This window comes from Barbus barbus, assembly GCF_936440315.1.
Source record: "Barbus barbus genome assembly, chromosome: 7".
In the NCBI taxonomy this organism is placed as follows: domain Eukaryota; kingdom Metazoa; phylum Chordata; class Actinopteri; order Cypriniformes; family Cyprinidae; genus Barbus; species Barbus barbus.
Genome location: NC_136735.1, coordinates 4,052,681 through 4,075,874, shown reverse-complemented (window position 1 = coordinate 4,075,874; position 23,194 = coordinate 4,052,681). Strand labels below are relative to the sequence as shown.

The 23,194-nt window shown below is 38.8% G+C and overlaps 2 protein-coding genes across 2 annotated transcripts; both read left to right on the top strand.

The window, feature by feature from the left end:
- The first annotated feature begins 207 nt into the window (after positions 1 to 207).
- Positions 208 to 4,522, top strand: LOC306872975 (uncharacterized protein). The gene is made up of 3 exons (XM_079421950.1): positions 208 to 369; positions 1,666 to 2,757; positions 3,530 to 4,522. The coding sequence occupies exons 1-3, from the start codon at positions 351 to 353 to the stop codon at positions 4,390 to 4,392; spliced, it is 1,974 nt and encodes a 657-aa protein (XP_079278076.1). The 5' UTR covers positions 208 to 350; the 3' UTR covers positions 4,393 to 4,522.
- A 1,346-nt stretch (positions 4,523 to 5,868) lies between these two features.
- On the top strand, positions 5,869 to 21,338 carry LOC306872290 (GTPase IMAP family member 8-like; the record flags this gene model as incomplete). The annotated part of the gene is made up of 6 exons (XM_079420797.1): positions 5,869 to 6,273; positions 6,457 to 6,524; positions 7,431 to 7,566; positions 15,098 to 16,075; positions 19,180 to 19,938; positions 20,683 to 21,338. Exons 4-6 carry the CDS (start codon positions 15,643 to 15,645, stop codon positions 21,336 to 21,338), a joined length of 1,848 nt encoding a protein of 615 aa, XP_079276923.1. The 5' UTR covers positions 5,869 to 6,273; positions 6,457 to 6,524; positions 7,431 to 7,566; positions 15,098 to 15,642.
- Between the last annotated feature and the right edge of the window lie 1,856 nt (positions 21,339 to 23,194).

The window sequence follows — 23,194 nt, the reverse complement described above, 5'->3', positions numbered from 1 at the left end:
GACTTTCTTTCCTCCATGGAATGTAAAATGGTGAGGTTTTGTTAAATAGTCAATCATCTCCACATAGGAGCTTATAGTGTACGCTGTAGCATATATTGTTCTAGGAAGTAGGCTACTCCATTCAAATATTAACCAAGCCCAACTCTGAAGAAGATAAGTGATTGGCATTACTCAGGGTGCTACAGCACATTTTTTTCTTCATTGTGTCTAATTTACGGTTTATGGGTGGCGTTAGATGATGAGTGGTCAAGGTTCAGTTTAGACGATTTTTGTTTCTCTTCTTCAGATCATTCAGTCAGATTACAACAGAGAGAGACTCTGGATGACAAAAACAGACTTCAAGAGACATAATGGAATCAGAGCATGAAGGTTAGTGTTAATTAACCTAATCTATTACTCATACAGCTGGTTTTAATACAGTATTAAGAACTAACTTATATGTTGTTATATACTATTTGTTCTTGGCATTGGCATCCTACATTTAGAGAATCACTGCCAATGTCCATGTGCTGCCACCTCAAATATTTTAGAGACTTCTCTTAGAGATTTAAAAAAAAAAAACATATTTTAATATTTGAAGTAAAGGCCTTCATTCGCTGCTTCATGAAAACAGATCGACTTCCCTGATCTAAGAATTGATTTGTTGGCTGTCATTACATCTAAGTTCAAAGGTAACTGATAGCTTGATAACTTATGCTAGTAGGTACGAGGTTACACATAGCTACACAAAGGGAAATTGGTGATGTTAGATTCAAAAATGAAGTTCTGAAGATTGTGCCAAATTACAGCAAAGTTCACATCGAAGCATTAGAGCTCGAGTCGCCAGCTTTCTCTTCTCCATTATCACAATAATATGTTTTTAAATATCATAACACATCGCATCAGAACTAAAGTGTTAAAAAAACCCAATATATGTGTGTGTATTTTATTAACATTTTCCATATTTTGCCTAATTCTTATAACTGCAATTTCTACAGTATGATATACAGCACCTCTACTGTATTAAATTTGTTCTGAACTTTGATTAATGAAAAAATACATGAATAGGTTACAGAATCAACTATTTCAAATCAGTACAGTATTTGTTTTTTAATTAACTAACTAACTTACTTATGATGAAAGCATAAACCTATTCATAGTCTTAACCTGTTTTATGACAACTCTGTAATTGTCAACTTACTTGCAAGCTGCTAAGTTTTACTTTCAGGTGCTGCTAAATAGGCATACGTTACAATTATTTTCATTTATTTATTTATTGAAGAGCAAACAAGTAATATTGAATTCCACATAATTGTATTTTGTATGGTAATATTTAAATTGAACTCTTTATTAAAGAATTAAAATTTTTATAAAATCAGTTGCCAGTTTTTATAACTTTGATACATTTTACTTTACCTTTGATAGAACAATGTTCATGAGCGCATTGCTTGTTTTACTGGAGAAACATACTAATGTGTGTGGTCCTCGTGGGCCAGTTGCCCATATGTTTACTCAACCAGTGCTTTGGTGTAAAAACAAGATGCCAAATGGTACCATGAAACTGTGCATAATACACAGTGGCAAGAATCTGGGCTGTTGTTATTAATTGGGGATGAAACAGTTCGAACCAGAGAAGCATTTATAAATCATCGAGAGCTCCAAATAATGACATGTACTGTTTCACAGGTGATTCACGTGATCTGAGGATTGTGCTGCTGGGAGTCTCTGGAGCTGGAAAGAGTCCAACAGCAAATGCAATACTGGGTCGAGAGGCCTTTAAAGAGAGCAGAACCAGAGAGAGTGAGAAACAGACAGGAAGAGTAGAAGATAGAAACATCTCCATCATCGACACTCCAGGATTCTTCAACACTCAACTGACTGATGAAGAGCTACAGGAGCAGATGATGAAGAGTCTTTCTCTTGCTCATCCTGGGCCTCACGTGTTCCTGCTCGTCATCAACCTGGAGACCTTCAGAGAGGAGCAGAGGAACATTATTGAAAAGATTCAGGAGATCTTTGGAGCTCAAGCTTTTAAATTCACAATGGTTCTAGTCACTGGAAGAGAAAAAATGTCAACGAAAGAATGGATGCTCTTTATACTTGATACAAAATTTCGAGAGCTGGTCAGGCACTGCAGAGATAATTATCATGCAATCAACAGTAAAAATGAGATTATTCAAACTCACATCACAGAGCTTCTGCAGACGATTGATGAAACGGTCAAACATAATAATCACCAGCATTACAATAATGAGATGTATTCAATGTATCGAACAAAGAGCATAAGAATAAAGAAAAATCAAGAGGAAGAAAACACATGCAAAAGTAAAGAGACCGAAATGAAGCAACAGCAAACAAAATCAGCATCAGAGACCTTTACAACCCACAATGTAATGGAAGACAGAACAACACACACAGTGACTGAACAAGAAAATGAAAGCATAAGAGAAAAGAAAAAAGAAAGTACATACAGCGAAACAAAGCAAGAGAAAGAGGAAAAACAAGAACGAGTGAAAATAAAAGAGACTTTTGAAATGGAAAGTACAACGGAAAATATATCAACACGTACTGTGACTAGAAAAAAAGAGAGTTTTGTTTCTTATGTCAGACAAACAATGAAAACAACTCACATATATGAAAACCTGCATGATTGCAGCTCATTAGACAGATTTGAAGAATTCTCTAATGAAAGAATGGGAAGCAGAAATGTAGTCAAGACACCAAAAAAAATCTGGGGAATGAGCAGCAAGACAACATACTCGATACTATCAGACGACGGTGAGAACTTTACACAAAACTCGAAACACAAAAACCAAATGTCAAGGTGAATTCACTGACAGTGGCACTACATTAAAAAAAAAAAGTTTGTAAAAAAAAATCTACCATGCTACTGTTGAGACATTATTCTTAAGTTATTTATAAAATATGATGAAAAATGGTGAACACTAAGTGTAATCTTAATTTTGTGCTCTGCATGATTTATTCGGATAAAATATCTCCAGTTAAATCCATTAATAGTGTTTGAGCTATTCCAGATAGTGTTCTAGATACGAATGCATCCAATTTGCATAAAATTAGCTCATTATCTGCAAACAGTCTAGGGTAGGGGTGGGCAAACTCAATCCTTTCCCGGCTAATTTCCTTCAGAGTTTAGCTCCAACCCTAATCAAACACACCTGAACCAGCTAATCATTGCCTTCAAGGCTACAGACAGGTGAGTTTTATCAGGGTCAAATCTCTGCAGGAAAGTGGCCTGGAAGGGCCAAGTTTGCCCATCACTGGTCTAGAGCAGTGGTTTGCAATCCTAGTCCTGGGGACCCACCGCTCTGCTCATTTTGTATCTGACACACACAGTGTTCATGGATCTCTCTCCTAATGAGCTGATGATCTGAATCAGGTGTGTTAAATAAGGGAGGCATGCAAAATGTGCAGAGCATGGGTCCCCAGGGCTAGGATTGAAAACCACTGGTCTAGAGTCTATATCATACAGTAAATGTTCATTTAGTATATGTTTACATCTGCCCTTTTATATTTTTTTCAATCATGTCAGATCTCAGGATCGTGTTGCTGGGTAAAACTGGAGTTGGAAAGAGCGCGACAGGGAACACCATCCTGAGAGAAAAGCTGTTTGATGAAGAATTATCTTCTGAATCTGTGACTAAGAAATGCAAAAAACGTCAGAAGGTAGTGATTTGTCGAAACATCTCAGTGATCGACACTCCAGGACTGTTTGATACATCAATTGATAAATGGAAACTGAAGGAGGAAATAGTAAAGTGTGTCTACAAGTCAGTTCCTGGTCCTCATGCGTTTCTGCTGGTCATCAGACTGGATGTGAGATTCACAGACGAAGAGAAAAACACAGTGAAATGGATTCAGGAGAACTTTGGAAAAGACGCAGAACGTTACACCATCATTCTGTTCACTAGAGGAGATCAGTTAAAACTAGCTATAGACAAATATCTGATCAAAAACAAGCAGATTAGAGAGCTGGTTAGTCAGTGCGGAGGCAGGTATCACGTTTTTAATAACAAAACTGAAGATCCAGCACAAGTTACTGAACTCTTAAAGAAGATCGACAGAATGGTGATGAAGAATGGTGGACAGCATTACACAAATGAGATGTATGAGAAAGCTCAGAAAAAGATCATGATGAAGAAGGTTGAAGATGCAGCTTTGGTGGGAGCATCTGCGGCAGGAATAGGAGCAGCAGTAGCTGGAGGAGCAGCTCTAGTTGCTGCTACTGGAGGAGTGGCTCTGCCTGTAGCTTTAATGGCAGGAGGAGCAGCTCTGGCGGGAGGATCTAGTGCTAAAGTTATGGCAGATAAATTTAAACATATTATGGGAAAGAGGAGAAATTCTGTATATCAGGACCTGGATTTTGATTCTGAAAATGAGGAGGGAAATGGGTAAACAATAGGAAGGGGCATATTCTAGACTATTATTATTATTATTATATCTAACATCATATCACCTAAATATTTTAGTTTATTTCTGTTTTACAATTTAAATGATAAGGAGTTGATTCATATTTATATCGTTAGGAAGACAACTCTAGATGGTGCTATGGGCTAACAGTTTACACACACAGTGCAAGGAAGCTTGATTCCAAACTCTGAATTTAATTGATTCTAACTAGGAAGTAAACACAGTAATACATTAAGAACAAATAGATTACCAGCAATAGCACAACTGAATAGAATAGAACAGGGATTCTTAACTCTGGCCCGTGAGATTTCCTGCAGAGTTGGGCTCCTACCCTAATCAAACGCACCTCAACAAGCTCATCAAGGTTTTTTAGGACGACTAGAAAGTTACAGGCAGGAGAACCTGATCAAAGCTGGAGCAAAACTCTGCAGGAAAATGGATCTCACGGGCCAGAGATGAGAACCCCTGCAATAGAACAAAGGTACAAATTAAATGAACAGTGCTTTATGTTTTTCTGTAGGTCTAAAAGTAGTATTCAAGTAGGCCAATACTACAGAAAGTGAATGTGATTTTTTTTTTTTTTTTTTTATCCAAATCAATTTAGCGTAAATCCCGTCCTGAAGCCAATTTCATTGGTTAAGATTAGGGTGTGGGTTAGGGTTAGTTCTTTAGAATAGGCTACGGGGTGGATTTAGAGCTAAACTGAGCGAAGGAACTTCATATCAGATTTTCTTTGCATGAAGTGCATAGTGTATGGTTTTGCAGATTTGGTGTGTGGTTCTGGTGTGACAAGTAAAGATTTTGTGTGTAAGCTGCTGAAAAAAAAAAAAAAAAAAAAAAAAAAAAACTGTAAAATTCTCTATCGTTGCTAAAAGTTCATTTTCTTTCCAGACTGTGCAACTTTAATTAAAATGTGCAAAATATGTGTCTAATGAGTGATACTAACTTTTGGAACTGGCCATTTATGAGTAACCTGGAACATATAATAAATACAAATCTAAAATATAAGCATCCTTAAAAATGCAATGTGAATTGTAATTTAATTACAGGCTTATTTTAAATTATTCTGTAAATGATGACAAATCACTAATTTGTCTGTTAAGAAAATATGAACATAATGGGAACATTCTCTGAAACATATTTTATTTACACATTTCATAAAGAGGTAAAGTTATAAGGAACTAGTAATGAAATAGTTTTGCATTTTTGATTTGAATTATTTCGTTGTAAAGTAGTATTTTATAGCAGGTCTATAAATATCTTTATCATGTCAGGGAGGCAAGGATTTGCTGAGTTTCGGTTCAGTTTTTGTGAAGTGTTCCTGTAGCTGCACATCATTTTAAAGTATTTAATGTTACATCGTTTTGTTCAGCATCACAAACCTTAAACAATCAGCTGGATGCGGATAAGATTATATAACATCAGATAACACTTTCTGTTTCTCTTTCCCAGTCGGACACTACCTGAATAGGTGTTTTTAAGGGTGGGGCATTCCCACTGTTTTGCTAGCTGACTAGAGTTTGCTAATTCGTGGGCAGGAGTTTAATTATTTAGCGCTTCTTTTTATTTTAATGCTCAATCGAGTGCTCGTTGTAATGTATTAGTGGCTTCTCTTCTCGTGCACGGTCTGTGTTCTAGCGCTCGTGCACAGCTGCAGTGACTCGCGGCGCATTGAACTGAGATCTGTTGCGTTTCTGAGCGATCGCATCGGCTAAATAGAGACGCAACGTTTTGCTTGGATCAAACTAAAGTATAATTATTGTCCTTTTTTGAAAAGCCGTCGATGTAAATCTAGGATGTAGACTGAGAGCTGGAGGCGTAACAACGAAGTTATTAAACTATTTCTCCCATTTCATCATCTGAAGGGTAAACAAGAATAGCCTAATAATAATAATCGTCATGTAGGACTTCGTTGTGATTTAGACTAAATCTTTCTAGTAATTATGTAATTGTTCACATTTTCAAACCAGCAAGCACTACATTAAAATGATTTAATACAAGCCAGCTAAGCAGTGACCTATTTATTTATTTAATTTGATTTGTTTTAAGCGAAGAGACGCCCTTGGTTACCTGTTTCAAGAGAGCAGCTTCACACACAGCAAGGCACCGCGAGGAAGGTAATACTTTCACACACTAATTACACAATAAGGAACTATGAAAGAAGCAAAATAATATATATTTTTAACATATAGTATGTTATTTGATATGAAATGTTATCTGGGTTTTCCCAAATCCTTTTACCACATAGGGCTTTTGGTTTGTTGTCAAGTTTTAATATTTATATAAGACTGTAGGTTCAAAACAAACTAGCAGGCCTTTACAATACAACTTAACAGTTCAAGTTCAAGTCAAGTTGAGCTTTATTGTCATTCTGCTACATGTGTGGATATATAGTGGAACAAAATGTCGTGTCTCGCAGGACCACGGTGCTACATACTAGTTAAACATAAGATAAACATACAACAATGCAAGTATAAGAAAAAAAAAAACAATGGAGCTGACTATACACAAAAATAGACCATCTGACTATACATATACTATAAATACTATAACTAGGTACTATACCTAGTTGCCTAGACATACACAAACTGAGACTGTACAAGAACTTGACATAAATACTGTACATTAAATTATGCAAAAGAGATATTTGTACATGAACTTGTGCAAAAAAAAAAAAATATATATATATATATATTTATTGTACATTAAATTGTTGTGCAGATTAAAGAGATATTTTGTGGGAAGCAGCGCATAGTGCAAAAACATTTGTAGTGCAATGCTCAAGTAAACATTATTTTGTAGTGCAATGCTTAAGTAAACATTTTCTTATTGCGTCTTTGTAGCAGGACGTTTTTATAGAAAGTGTCTAGTGTGCATATAGTGGGATGAGTGTCTTACTTCAGGTGGTTTGTATAGCCCACTCACCTGTGTGTAGCACACTCAGAATTGCACTTAGGAAAAGTTGTCAACAGTATTAATGAGAGAATGTGTTCAGTCTTTATCTTTTATTTTTATCTATGCAGAAATACTGCCATCTCTGAGAAGAGAAGAGAAGAGAAGAGAAGAGAAGAGAAGAGAAGAGAAGAGAAGAGAAGAGAAGAGAAGAGAAGAGAAGAGAAGTGATTAGCTGACAAAAAAACATGGCATCAGCACAAAACGGTCAGTAAATTCATGTAAAGTAGAAAATGTAAAATACAGCTAGTTACTCCCTCAACAGTTAGAAGCAGTGTTCATAATTTATTTTCTCTTGGAAAAGTATCATTGATTTATTTTTTAATTTTTTTTATATATAATGGGGCAAATCATCCTGTCAAAAAACAAACAAACAAACAAAAAACAACAACAACAAAAACTTATATTTCGAGTTTATGACAAGTTAAGCTTAATCATTAGCATTTGTGGCATATTGTTGTACCACAAAAAATGTCCAGTTGTCCCTTCTTTTTTAATAGACAATAAATTGAAAAGTGAAAATACTGCTTTAATATATTTGAATGAATGAGGCATTTTCTTCTCTATGTGCTTCGAAAGGGGGTGAGTGGTGGACTGAGCCATTGGTTGCGATTTGCAACCTCACCACTAGATGCATCTAATATTTATACCCTGCACCTACAATAAAGCTGTATAAATGATTTGTAAACAGCTTCACAGATTAAGCAGTAGCCTACACAGAAGAACTACTGAACTACTTGCGCTTTATAAAATAATAAACATTTCTTCTTTTAAATTCTCAGTATGCGCCTTATTCACTTTAGCTTTTTTTCTGTTCTTGTTTTATTAGAAATAATGTAAATTTGTACACAGGCACAAACTACAGCAGAAAGGGCAGATTTCACAAACTTAAAGGGGACGTAGCACACACGGTTTCACCCAATCTCATGTTAATCTTGAGTAAATATACAGTAGTACTGCATCCTTCATGTCCAGGGGCCTCATTTACAAAATGTTGCGCAGAAACCATCCTGAATTTGATCTTACGATAATTTCTAAGATATGCCTAAGTGCAATTCATAGAATGAACGTACGAAGAGAAATCGAGCGTATGCGTCTCTTTCAGATGCAAAATCTATGAATCGCAAATGATCTTGAGCTTGGGCGCAATTGACTGGTTTCAACTAAAGCAAACACTGATCTCCATGATGGTGACATCATTTTAACCAATAAAACATCAACATCTGATCCTCTGTAATTCTCAATAACAGCAGGTGTTCATCACTAATGTACAATCATCATTTAATTAGTCTCTTAATTATCTCATTAACTTGAACTCTTTGAGGACTTGGGATTTGACAATGAGACTTTCAAGGAATGTCTTGGTTCCTCCTCTGCTGAAATCAGCTGCTGAGTTCGTGGGTGGAACAAAAATATGGCAGGTCTTTTACTCTTTGGCCCCTGGATTTTCCACCTCTGCTAATGAGGCATCTACGTATATATACATATATAGCAATATATATGGTTTCACTTAACATCTGCAGTTCTGAATCATGACCAGGATCTTTTAGCTGGGACTGTTCCATCTTTCAGTATCAAACGATGTGCAAATCCAGCGTCGATGTGGGCCTTGTTTATAAAACATTTGTCAACAAACACACTTGTGAAACTCCATTGCTGACCTGGAAAAACAAACTGAATCCACTGTTTACGTAATGCAGGGTTTTTTTGGGAAGCTAACAAGGTTATCTTTCCCTCACAACCAAAAACACACTTCTTTAGAGACATTCTTCCTGAGCGAGTCCCGTGCAGTGCAGTTGAATGAAGCGCTTTGATGAGCGCGCTCTCGCTCCATTCGATGTGTCCACGGGCGCGTTCTTCTGGGAGAAATGCCCATATAAGGAGTTCCACATCATTTACGTTAACAAGAGCCATGATTGAAAAAAAACTTTCCGAAACTTGTACGAACCAGGAAGGAAGATTTTTGCCACAAAATACTCATACTTCATACTTCCAAATCGTTTTTTTGAAACTTTGGCCATGCTTAGCATGAGAATACAACTCTTTAACAGTGTAAATAACTCTGAATGGACGAAACAGCATTGTACCCCCCTTTAACTGTAGGTGGCTCCAAAGTCGCAGTTGCTTTTGCCCATTTGCAACTTGTTTAGGCCAGATGGAATGCTAAACTGGTGTAGACTATTCACTGATTTACATTACATTTAGTCATTTAGCAGACGCTTTTATCCAAAGCGACTTAAAAATGATGACATTAGAAACAATCAAAACAAACAAAAGAGCAACAACATCCAAGTGCTATTACAAGTCTTGGTTAGCCTAACGCAGTGCACATATAAAGGTTTTATTTTTTTTATTTTTTTTAAGAAAACGAGTATATAGACTATAGAAAAAAGAAACCTTTATTTATTTATTTTTTCATGGAAGAAACAAGTAGATAGAATAGAAAAAAGAAAGCTAGTGTTAGTTTTACATTAAAAGTTAGCAGTTAGAGAATAAATATGTAATTGATAGAGGGTCATGTGTGTGTGTGTGTTTATTTGTTTGTTAATAAAAATAAGACATATAGATAAAATACAATTAGAATAGAGAGTGCTAGAGTAAGAGGGTCAAATAAAGATGGGAGAGATGTGTTTTTAGCCATTTCTTGAAGATGGGTAAGGATTCAGCTGCTCGAATTGAGTTGGGCAGGTCATCCACCAGATGGGAACAGTTAATGAAAAAGTCTGTGAAAGTGATTTTGTGCCTCTTTGGGATGGCACAATAATGCGTCATTCACTTGCAGAATGCAAGCTTCTAGAGGGCACATAAGTCTGAAGTAATGAATTTAGGTAAAGGGATGCAGAGCCAGTGGTGGTTCTTTCAGCAAACATCAATGCCTTGAAGTTAATGCGAGTAGCTATTGGTAGCCAGTGCAAATTGATAGGCGTGATGTGTTTTCTTTTAAAGATTAATCTTGCAGCGGCATTTTGGATTAATTGTAGAGGTTTGATGGAATTGGCTGGAAGACCCATTGTAATAGTCAATTCTGGACAGAACAAGAGCCTGTTTACAGCGTTAAATCTTCTGAATACCCAGGATTCATTACACACTCAGGAAAAAGGTTTGACAAAGCAAAATCAAATTGAGCTAGATAAATCATGGTTTTGAATGAACTTTAACCTGTTAGCCTGCACCAGAGCGACCTCGCACTGAACGATCTTTGTTTGCATGTGTCATTGTTTTCTAATAGAATAAATGAATAAATAAATAAATAAATAAATAAAACTACAATCAGTCACAAGAGAAGCATCAACAAAGAGTGTTAACAGTGATGGGCAGTAGCGTCGCTAGAAATAGTGACACTACTAGTTTAACTACATTTCTCAGTAGCGTGATGGTAGCATCGCTGCTTTCTGAATCAAATAGCTTTTCAGTAGTTAAGCTCTTTTTTTGATCAAGTAAACAAAAGCTAACGTTAAATGTTAGTTCACAGTACATTAACTAATGTTAACAAACACATCTTTTGATTTTACAGTTTTTCTCAGTCACTTTGGTGCATTTCTTTAATCATTCTTATAATATTACAGTTTTATACAATCGTTGGGACACATTTCTGAATACTAAAGTCACGTTTTCAAAACTTTTCACACAGTGAGCACAAAAGCCAAACATGCATTCATTGACTACTTCTTTCAAATTCCATGAATTGTTTTCTTATATCGACACAACTGTTAAAACTCTGTGTACCTGCAGGCCAGTTTGCACACGTTTACATACTCTTTTCAAAATTGTTAAACTTGAGTTCAAAACAATAACGTAATACAAAATTGAATAAAACAGCAATTCTCTGTATTTCTACAATAATATTTTATTAAAATATATTTAGAAAAAGAAAATGAAATGCTATCAAAACCGTCGGACCAACCACAGGTGATTCCTTTTGTAGCTGAAGACCTACACGTGTTACTCCTTTACATAATTTCATTACCATCCATAAAAAGGGGACATTTGAGGAATAATTTGTATTATGATGGTAAACATGGACCAAGCCGGACATAGAGAAGTGGCTGAAAGAGAAAGAGGGAGACGTATGTGTGGTGGAAGAAGAATACGAGGAAGATCAAGAGCTGTAGTCTCAGATGAGATCAGGGCAACTATAATTGATCGTGTAATAAATCTTTCAATGAGAGAGTCTGGTCTGCGAGTGCAGCCAAATCTTCAACGCTCAACAGTGGCATCTATTGTTAGAGTTTTCCGGCTAACAAACAGGTAAGTTGTACTCTGCAAGACCATCTTCTTCAAACCTACTTGTGTGTAATTGCTTATGCATTTGTACTTACTGTAGAACCCAACGTTTACCTCTCAATGGTGGGAGAGGTAAGATGTTCACCGATGTGCAGGAAAGGGCAGTCGTTGACATGGTCATCAGAAATAATGCCATAAAACTGAAATTCGAGACCGAGTGTTGGCAGACAAGGTGTCGGGGAAGGAACATGATTGGGAAAAGAGCCACAGTGGATGTCCGAGACCAGAGGGGTGCTAGCATCACAATGTGTGTAGAAATATCCACTGATAGACTGTTGTTACACAAACCGCTAATTGGGCCATACAACACTAAGCGTCTCCTTTTGTTCCTGGATGAGCTCTATGGAAGAGTTGTGCCAGGTGAGGAAAGGGATGCAGTGAGCAGAAATCAGCCAACATTTATAATTTTATGGGACAATGTGGCATTTCACCACTCTCATGCAGTCACAGAATGGTTTGCAGCCCATCCCAGGATGATGTCACTTTTCCTTCCACCTTACTCTCCATTCCTCAACCCCATAGAGGAACTCTTTTCCTCATGGAGGTGGAAGGTTTATGACCACCAACCTCACGATCGAATGTCACTCCTGGATGCAATGAATGCAGCATGCCTGAACATATCAGCAGAAGATTGCCAGGGATGGATCAGGCATGCCAAAAGATTCTTTCCTATAGGTGTATTGCCCTAGATGACATACTATGTGATGTGGATGAGAATCTGTGGCAAAATGCAGTACATACAGTTGATTAGGATTCCTACCGGTGTATATACCATTTTTTGCATTTTGAATAACTTTGAAAAATAAAAATATATATATTGAAACATACAGCATCATGTCTAGATGGTCAAACAAGATGGTCAAAATGCGTAGTCATGTTGTCAATATAAGAGTGCAAACTGTTAGTATTACCTGATATAAACTATGGCAACAGTTTGGATGACAGTTACTGTATTACAGTTTTTCTCAGTCGCTTTGGTACATTTCTCGAATCATCCTTGATATTTGCAAAAATGCATTTCTCAAAACAACTCGTACAAATAGCAAACCACCATGGATTGCCTGCAAAAGCCAGTCTCTTGCTCAAAATACTTAGTTCATCTCTCAAAAATAAATATCTGTGTCAATGAACATGTCAGTGCCATCAGAATGACAAGTCCTTGTGTCATTGTGTACAGATAAGACAGTCAAATTGCTTAGTCATGTTGGCAATATAACAGTGTACTCTGGAGGGATGTTATGATGTAAACTATGGCAACAGTTTGGTTGACAGTTACTGTACTGAAATGCAGAAGGCTGCACTTCTTATGTATGCCATATTTCCTTTCAAAAGTACAAATTTACACATTGCTGTATGTGGGATATTGATTGAAAGGTTTGAATTATTGAGCATATGGTCGATCTCCCAATTTTTAGCTGCACCCTTCAGCCATTGTAAGGCCATGATTGATAACATTATTTCATCTGATATACACCTCTGTCCTTGGCCTCTTCTTCCTCTTCCTCTGTTTTGCCTCTGTACACTTCCATGCATTCTTACTCCTCTTCTTCCTCTCGGCTGTTGTCCCTGATCGTTTTCTGGATGTTCATCCATCGTCAGAATTTGTAAATTTTGTGTTGTCCTCTGTCTATATATGCTTTCCAATTGAAGGGTCATGAAATGCACCTTTGAGCTATTTCAGAGAATTGGTTTATAATTGGTTGATCTATATTCTCCGCATTAGTGTTAGTCAAGATTCACTTGCACAATTCATGGCAAATCTACAAAAAGTCTAATAGAGATGTGTAGAAATTTTGCTTGACAGTTTATGACAACTAGATCAACAATTTCACATTTAATGACTTATACGATGAACTAATGCCTAGATGTTTTGAGGGGTAAGACAATAGCACAGAGATCTATATAATACGTTTTGAGGAAACAGCAGATAATTGTACATAATCATTTGCATGGATGTACCAAAGCATTTGCAACTTGTTCAAAGAAATGAGAAACAGCTTTTTTTATGTGCACAAGTGACACAATGATGTGAAGATTGAACAGGTAGTTTTGAGAATTTCAATTCTGATCTGAGAAATGTACCAAAGCGACTGACAAAAACTGTAAAATGCAGAAGGCTGCACTTATGTCTGCCATATATCCATTTCAAAAGTACACATTTACACATTACTGTATGTGGGATATTGATTGAAAGAGACTGGATATGATTCACAGTAACACTTTTACTAGTGATCTGACCAAGCAAACAAACAACAACAACAACAAAACAAAAAACATTACAAACTCATTGTGATATAGAAAAGAAAAATAAATATGGGCACAAAGGCGAAAATTCAAAATTAGAAAGGCAAAGACTGGCAGAGCTTTCCTTTTGCATGAAGTACTGAGGAATTACAGATAACTGGTTTATCATTGGCTGATCTACATTCTCCTCATTAGTGAAAGTCAAGATTCACCTGCACAATCCATGGCAAATTTACAAAAGGACTAATAGAAAAGTGTATAAAATATGCTTGACAGTTTATGACAACTAGATCAACCATTTTGCATGTTGACTTATACAATGAACTAATGACTATAGATATTTTGATTGGTAAGACTATTGCACAGATAACTATATAATACATTTTGAGCAACATGACATTAGCAACTGATAATGTAGGAAAACGCAGACAAATGTACATAATTGATTGCATGTATGTACCAAAGCAATCATAACTTGAACAAAAGAATGAGAAACTGCTTTTATTATGTGCACACGTGACTAGATGATGTGGAGGTTGAACAAGTAGTTTTTAGAATTTCATTTCTGATCTGAGAAATGCACCAAAGCGACTGAGTAAAACTCTAATAATGCATTAGTAAATGTTGAAATTAACATTCATAAATGCTGCAGAAGTATTGGTCATTCTTAGTTCATATTAACTACACTTATTACTAATGTTAACTAATGAAACTTATTGTGAAGTGTTACCATTTATATAAATGTATCTGTATAAAATAAAGCCACAATACCAGCTACCAATAAGACTTGAGGTTTCCAGCCAACAGAAAAAAAATATTTTGCCTATGTCACAATTTGAGGTAAATCCAGCCCTGTACATGATACTGATTATTGTTGCCAAATTGGTTTGGAACAGTTGTTGAATAAATAATCAAACTGAACTATTATGCCTGTCTATCTGCTTGAATGACAGTTTTATTGATCACTAAGAGAGCAATGACTTGGTATGATGTTGGTTCAATATAATTTCTTTTTTTTTTTTTTAATAGCTAAATATCTTAGATGTAGTAAACTACTTTTGCCATGTTGATGTAGCTTAGCTTGCTACATTTCCCAGGGCTGTATCTTTAGTGTAGTGAAACTTAATTTAATAAAGAGTAACTGTTAGCTTAGTTCACTACATTTTCCAAGTAGCTTGCCCAACACTGAGTGTTAATGTCTTTTTCACAGAATCTGATGAAGAACATGATTCACGTGATCTGAGGATTGTGCTGCTGGGAGTCTCTGGAGCTGGAAAGAGTGCAACAGCAAATGCAATACTGGGTCGAGAGGCATTTAAAGAGAGCAGAACCAGAGAAAGTGAGAAACAGACAGGAAGAGTAGAAGACAGAAACATCTCCATCATCGACATGCCAGGATTCTTCAACACTCATCTCACTGATGAAGAGCTGAAGAAGCAGATGATGAAGAGTCTGTATCTTTCTGATCCTGGTCCTCATGTGTTTCTGCTCGTAATCAACCTGGAGACCTTCAGAGAGGAGCAGAGGAACATTGTCCAGCAAATTCAGGAAAACTTTGGAGAAGAAGCTTTGAAGTTCACCAGGGTGCTGTTTATTGGACGAGAAAAGTTCTCCAGAAGAGTACTGAATCAAATCATTGAGAGTCAAGAGACACAAAAAATGCTGAACTACTTTGATGGAAGATTTCACGTGATAAACAGCAAAAATTAGTGTGATTCCAGCCAGATCATTAAGCTCCTGAAGAATATCGATGAGATGGTGAAGAACAATGGAGAACAACACTACAGCAATGAGATCTACCTGAAGAATATGGGAAAACTCAGAGAGCAGGAGAGAATGAAGCGAGGAGAAAACAGAATAAAACAAGAAGAAGCGAGAATGAAACAGGCGCAGGCTTGGATAAGACACACAGAGATTAAAAAAATACAAGACAACAGTGATACATGGAAGCAGAAAGGAGGGATAAATCAAGAGGAAGAAATAAAAATAAGAAGCAAAGAGGAGGGAATAAAAAATGACAATGATAGGAAAAAAGAGGTTGTGAGTACGAAGAAAACACAATCTCTGAGAGAAAACGAAGCTGATGTTCAGGAAAATCTCAGGAGACAGATGGAAAGTCAGAGAGAGAAAGAAAGACAGAGATGGAAACTCGAAATAGAAATCACACAAGAAAATCCGTCAAGACCAGGTAACTATTAACAAATGTGTAGATATTATTATCATTATTAATTAATTTTTTTTTTTTTTTTAACATTCAAGTTGTGCTTCATAGGCCAAGGTGATGGCATCCACTATCCAGTGGGCCATCCTCTGCTTGGAGACAGCCTTCCCCTTCTGCTGTCTTCCGTAACAGACAAAGAGTTGTTCTGTGGTCCTGAAGCTCTGAGTTCTATCCACATACTGTCGCAGTGCGCGTACAGGACAGAGCAAAGCTAGGGCTGGGTCTGCCTCCTCCAGGGGCAGCGCTTACATGTTCACTACCTGGTCCCTGAAGGGAGTGGTAGGAACCTTGGGCACATAGCTGGGCCAGGGCCTCAGTGTTGCACTGGAGTCAGCCGGCCCAAACTCAAGGCACGATTCATCGACCGAAAATGCCTGCTGGTCCCCCACCTTCTTAATCGAGGCCAACGCAGTCAGGCGTAGGGTTTTCATAGAGATAAATTTCAACTCAACTGACTGCAAAAGCTCAAACGGGAAGTTTGTAGGGCTCTTAGCACCAATGCCAAATACCAAGAGGGTAGGGAGAGAGGCCTAGGAGGATTTAACCACCTGGCCTCCCTAAGAAACCTAACAAACAGATGGTGCTTCCCCACCGACCTCCGATCTATGGGGTCGTGGTGAGCGGAAATAGCAGCAACATAAACCTTGGTGGAGGGGGGCAGCCTATGCTCCAACCCTTGTTGCAAAAAGGAAAGCACAGCTTTGATCGAACATGTTTGGGGTTCCTCATGGTGAGAGGAACACCATTCGACGAACAGGTTCCACTTCAGAGCATAGGCCCATCTTGTGGACGGTGCACGTGCTGAAGCGATAGTGAGTGCTACCTCCTGGGGTAGGTCACATAGAACCTCCGGCTCCCATCCAGGGACCACACGTGTAGTTTCCACAGGTCCGGACGTGGGTGCCAGAGGGTGCCTCGTCTCTGAGAAAGCAGATCCTTCCTCAGAGGAATCGGGCAGGGAGGGGCTGTCGCGAGGAGCATAAGTTCCAGGAACCTGGTCATGTTGGGCCAATATGGAGCCACTAACAAAACCTGCTCCTGGTCCTCCCTGATCTTGCACAGTGTCTGTGCTAGTAGGCTCACTGGGGGGAACACATATTTGCGCAGGCCCTGGGGCCAGCTGTGTGCCAGTGCATCCGTGCCGAGTGTTGCCTCTGTTAGGGAGTAGAACCACTGGCAGTGGGTGGTTTCTCGAGATGCAAACAGGTCCATCTGAGCAACTCCGAACCGTCCCCAAATCAGCTGAACCGCCGGGGGATGGAGTGTCCACTCCTCTGGAAGTGCTGCTCGAGACATCTCGTCGGCTGCCCGATTGAACACTCCTGGGATGTGGATGGCACGAAGGGACCTCAGATGCTTCTGACTCCGGAGGAGGAGGTGGTGGGCGAGTTGCGGCATGCGACGGGAGCGTAAACCGCCTTGCCGGTTGATATACGCCATGGTCGCAGTGTTGTCCGTACGGACCAGACCGTCCTTGCCCTGAAGGCACCCTCTGAGGCGGCTCAAGGCAAGACATACTGCCAGCAGCTCAAGGCAATTGATATGACAACGCAGTTGGGGACCCGTCCATACCCCTGACACTGCGTGCCCATTGTACGTGGCTCCCCAGCCGGTGGCCGAGGCATCCGTGAATACCACAGCATGCCTGGATACCTGCTCCAGGGGCACTCCTGCCCGAAGGAACAAGGGATCTGACCACTGGCTGACGGTTTTGCGGCAGGCCGGTGTAATCTGAACCCGGTGAGTACCGTGTTCCCACGCCCACCCCGGGATTCGGCCATGGAGCCAGTGCTGAAGTGGTATCTCATATGGAGCAGACCGAGCGGAACTATGGCCGCAGCTGCAGCCATATGCCCCAGGAGCCTCTGAAGGAGTTTCAGTGGGACCGCCGTCCTGCCTAATAAATTCTTGAGGCAGTTCAGCACCGACTGAGCATGTACCTGGGTGAGGCATGCTGTCTGGTTGACCGAATTCAACTCCATGCCGAGAAAAGAGATTCTCTGCATTGGCACGAGTTCGCTCTTTTCCCAATTGACCCGAAGGCCCAACTGACTGAGGTGCCTGAGCACCAGGTCCCTGTGTGCACACAACTGGTCTCGAGACTGTGCAAGTATGAGCCAGTCGTTGAGGTAGTTGAGGATGCACATACCCCATTTTTTCAGGGGAACAAGGGCACACAAGAAGAACATGAACCATCCACGAAAGCTTACTCAGTGTCCTGAATGCCCAGACATGTGAGGCAGCGATCGTGACCATCCTGAGGCGCCAGGAAACAACCACACCCAGAAACACACGGGTGATAAGACATTTTTAAAAAGACGCGATCACCCGTGTTGCTCTTTTAGAGAAATCTTTCAGTGCTGAAGCATGCAGGGGAGCTGGCCACTCCTAGTGTGACTGTCCTCACGGAAATCGCTTTTCCTTCCTGTGTGATCGCAACCAACGCTGCTGCGCTGTAACGCCAACACTCGCAGGATAGGAGAGCAGCAGTGATGCACCACCACTCGGCTCCAAAGCCACAGATGAATTAATGCGGTGCACCTGCTGCCTCTTATACTCACGCTGTGATCAGCGGCAGATGGATGCAATGATCGCATGCCAATGTTTCTTGGCTCATTTAGTTACACTCGAAGTGGATTGGTCTCTCTGGCGAGATCCCCGTTTCATCGGTCAACCGACGTGACTCGGAGTGACCGACTGAATGGGAACCAGAGTTGCATCACATACGTCTCATAGTTATTACAAAAAGTATTAAACAGCGGTCCACATTTTGATAAGTTTTGTGGTTTAATGAAAGCACATGAACCAAGCAAAGTTTCTTTGCTTTTGGTTTTGTTCCTTCTCATGTTTGCTGTGTTCTTAGTTATCTTTACTTTCAGTAGTGTCCGATAAGTCCTTCATAAGTGTTTGCTCCTAGTACTCTTTCATGTTCAAAAAATAATTGTTTTGCATCACGTGTAATTCCTGATCAGCATCTGACAACTATCTTGATGGATTGTATACCAATGTATACCAGACATTTCTATTTTGACATTTCAGCAATTTGACAACAATATTCTCTCTCATTCCAGCAGATTTGAGGATCATGATTCTTGGTAAATCTGATGTGGGAAAGACTGCAACAGCAAACACCATCCTGGGCAGAGATGTGTTTAGAGCAGGGGGTCTATCTAGTACTTTAACCTGTGAAAAACAAGACACAGTGGTGTCTGGAAGAGCAATCTCAATCATTGACTCTCCAGGACTGTTAGATGCCCCGTACAGACCCTTTCAGCATCAATTCAAGCGCAATATTGAGGAATGCTTAGACATGTCTGCTCCTGGTCCTCATGTATTTCTGCTGGTCGTCAGACTGAATGGGAGATACACAGAGGAGGAGAAAAACACAGTGAAATGGATTCAGCAGAACTTTGGAAAAGATGCTTTACGTCACATTATTGTTCTGTTCACTCATGCAGATTTGCTGAAGGATAGATCATTGGATTTGTATATCATAAAAAGTCCTGATCTGCAGTCACTGACTGACAGCTGTGGTGGCAGATTTCATTCATTCAACAATCAAGACAGACACAACCAAAATCAGGTCACAGAACTGCTGGAGAAGATCGAACAACTCATTAAAGACAATGGAGGGGAACATTACGCCTATGAGAAGAGCCAAAAAAAGAAACAAGAGGACAAAAGACTTGACAACAGTGAACAGGCAACAGAGAAGGCAACAGAGTTACATGATCATCTCTTCAGACTTATGATGGGTCTTGAGTTAAGTGAGATGGCTCTGAGATTGTCACTAGAAAGAGCAATGGTACACAGCAATATGTTTAAACAAGGTAAATTGTGATTTGATTCCAAACATAGAGATTTTCTTGTGGTTCTATGGTTTTATGTCATGTGATTTCTGAATATATGTCAGTAAATAATGAGGAAGACTGATGATTTCCCTTTTCCACCGTTTACATATTATTTAATATCAGAAATGACATCATAATGTTGACACAAATGATTCAACCCATTTTAGTTAAATTAGTTTAGTTAATTAAAAAATATTTAAAATTATGACCTATTTGCAATGGCCAGAAAGATAATATTTAGCTGTGACTAATATTGTTCCAGAGTGTGTCTTGCTACACTCTCAGAAATAAAGGCACAAATGCCGTCACTGGGGCGGTACCTTTTCAAAGGTCCACTTTTGTATCTATTAGGTTCATTAATGTACACTTTAAGTACTAATATGTACTTTTAAGGTACCAAAATGTACCCTTTAGGTACAAACATGTACCTTTCAAAAAGGTAATGCACCAGTGACAGCTTTTGTAACTTTATTTCTGAGAGTGTATGACAGATGTTGTCTACTTTGTAAAACACTGAATTATCCCTTACGGGAAGCTACCAGCAACTAGTCTGCAGTAATAGAAAACAAGCTATTGACAAAGTTAATGCTCATAGTCACGGAATAAAAAAATATATTTATACAGAGGAGAGATCACTTTTTGTTCTAGTCGCCTTGTAAGTGTCACACCTTTCAAATTTGTTGAATTTTAATGTGTGATAACATATTTCTCTCACTCTAACAGACCTGAAGATTGTGCTGCTGGGATTCATTTCAACAGGAAAAAGTTCAGCTGGAAACACCATCCTGGGCAGAAAAGCGTTCCAAGCAAGTCCTGTGTCAGCCACTGATAGCTGTGAGAAACAAACAGCAGTGGTTTCTGGGAGAACGGTCTCAGTAATAGACACTCCACCACTGATAGATTATTTGTTGTTCATGGATAATCGACAGTCTGAAATTGAGAAAAGTTTAGCAATGTCTGCTCCTGGTCCACACGTGTTTCTGCTGGTTATTAACCTGATAGGATTCACAGAGGAGAGGAAGAACACAGCGAAATGGTTTCAGGACAACCTTGAAAGAGATGCTTTAAATCACACAATCGTTCTTTTCACTCATGCTGACTGGATGAATCTGCTGATGGATGAACCTTTGATTGAGTATATTAAAAAACACAGTGCTCTAAAATCACTGATTGACAGCTGTGGTGGCAGATATCACTCATTTGAAAATACAAAAAAGCAGAACCGCTTTCAGGTCTTCGAGCTGCTGATGAAAATTGATGAAATGCTGGAGAAAAATGGAGGGACACACTATACCAAACAAAACATCTTTAAAAGCGCCCGGAATAACAATGAGTCAAATGCAAAACAAGATGATGCAGGTAGTTGTGAAATACAATAAGGCGCCTGCAAGGCACCCTTGGGAGGGCCGAATCGGGGGTGGGGGGTGGGGGGGGGGGGGTGGTTTTGCGATTGGTTTGAAATAAATGCACAAAATGCATTATTTGGGAAACACTTTACAATAATTCACTAACACTTAAATTACACAGAAAAGCAAGCAGGTGCATGATTTGGCATGGCAGCCAATACAAATAATTAATAACCCGTTTCCTTACCTGAATCCTGCGTTTGGACCAGGCTCGATTGCAGAATCACATCACTCTGTGCTTCTGAAATTATTATCTTGATCTATATAGTGAAGTTCGCAATCTCTGAGTCATATGTGGTCGCTTGTAAAGCATGAAAAACAAGTTTTATTTAAATTCGGAATATATTGTAGTATACAGCATGCAAAGAGCGCTGCCTTTAAATGTATTAAAAACTGTCACTCATTCATCACAAGCTGGCGCCGGGCCTGCAGTATGGCCTGTTTAAACCAAGAATGACAGCGATAACTATGACCATAAAGTTTAAAAAAACAAAAAGTTTAAACTCTAAAAAAATAGCCATTGGCATTACTTTCCAGCTGATTGACTTGGTTTGCACACTGTAATTGCATTCACATAATATAACATTAAAATAAATAGAATGATATTGTCCAGTGGGGTGGATGCTACCACAGTTATCATCTTAGTCATGGTTCTTGATATGAATGAGCCACACAAATGTCTCTCATCTGGATGGGGGTGTAATAATATTTATGTTTATGAACATGATACGATTTTGACGATGTATATAATTAAAGGAAGGAATTAATTAAAATGATGATCATACCTGATATTACAGGACTATAAACGAGGCTTAAACGAAGGCTGAGAGTTCACTCCCCCCCCCCCCATTCCAATAAATACAATTTGTTTCTAATGTCTTAATTTAGTTCTCACATTATATTGAAATGTACTAATTTTATAAATACTTAATTATATCCTCTTATCTTTGTTTTTAACATCTGTCTGCTGTCCAATGAATGTCTTGATTTTTTTTTTTTTTAATTTTGCTTAGTTTCTTTGACCTAATAAATGGAGGACCGGGGAAGCATCCTGAGCTTGAGCTAGGAAGCACATGTGAAATGTGGAAGTATTTATTTATTGTTTGTTTGTCAAAACACTTGAAGCTATCGGTTTACTTAATATTTGACATTTGCAGTTTATAGTAGCCCTGAAAAACACTCTTAATTAAACACTTTTTGACACTTTTACCATCTCTTTGGTCAAGTGGTTTCAGTAATTTGGGAGGAGGAGAAAGAGTCATGAGTAATGGGTCAAGGATGAGTGCACAAACACAAATTAATTCCTAGGTTAGTCAGAAATGAATGTAGAGTCATAACCCCCCCCCCCCCCCCCCCCATGACAACAGAATGAATGATGTAAAAATGAAAAGGTGAGTCACCCTAAGTGACACTAATGAGAACGTGATCTGCCAGAGAACAACAAAAGAATCCACCCAACAGAAAAATGCCATTCATTCCAGGTAAAGATTTGATGGAAAGAAACACAAGGTCATGACGAAGGTACGTTATTATAACTGCCTGATCTACCTTGACAGGTACCTGTCCTGTAAACCCTAGCACTGCACATTTTCTGTGTCTCCCTTTTCTGAAACACCCAGTTTGGTTCTTGCAGTCACTAATGAGCTGAGGAGGTGAATCAGGCTTGTTAACTCACAGTGCTGGAGGATCCAGGACATGTTAGAAATACCCAGCTCTAAAACACAGTTGTTGTCATTGTTAGAAATCACACATCCATGATTCATTGTCATCACCCTACTTCACAGTCTTTTTGTTAGCGCCAAACAGAACAGCACAAAAAGTGCAGAGTG

What these genes read in the sequence shown, in the direction of transcription:
- LOC306872975 (XM_079421950.1), top strand. An exon ending in CTCGATACTATCAGACGACG is followed by an intron (nt 2,758 to 3,529) that starts GTGAGAACTTTA and finishes CAATCATGTCAG; the next exon opens with ATCTCAGGATCGTGTTGCTG.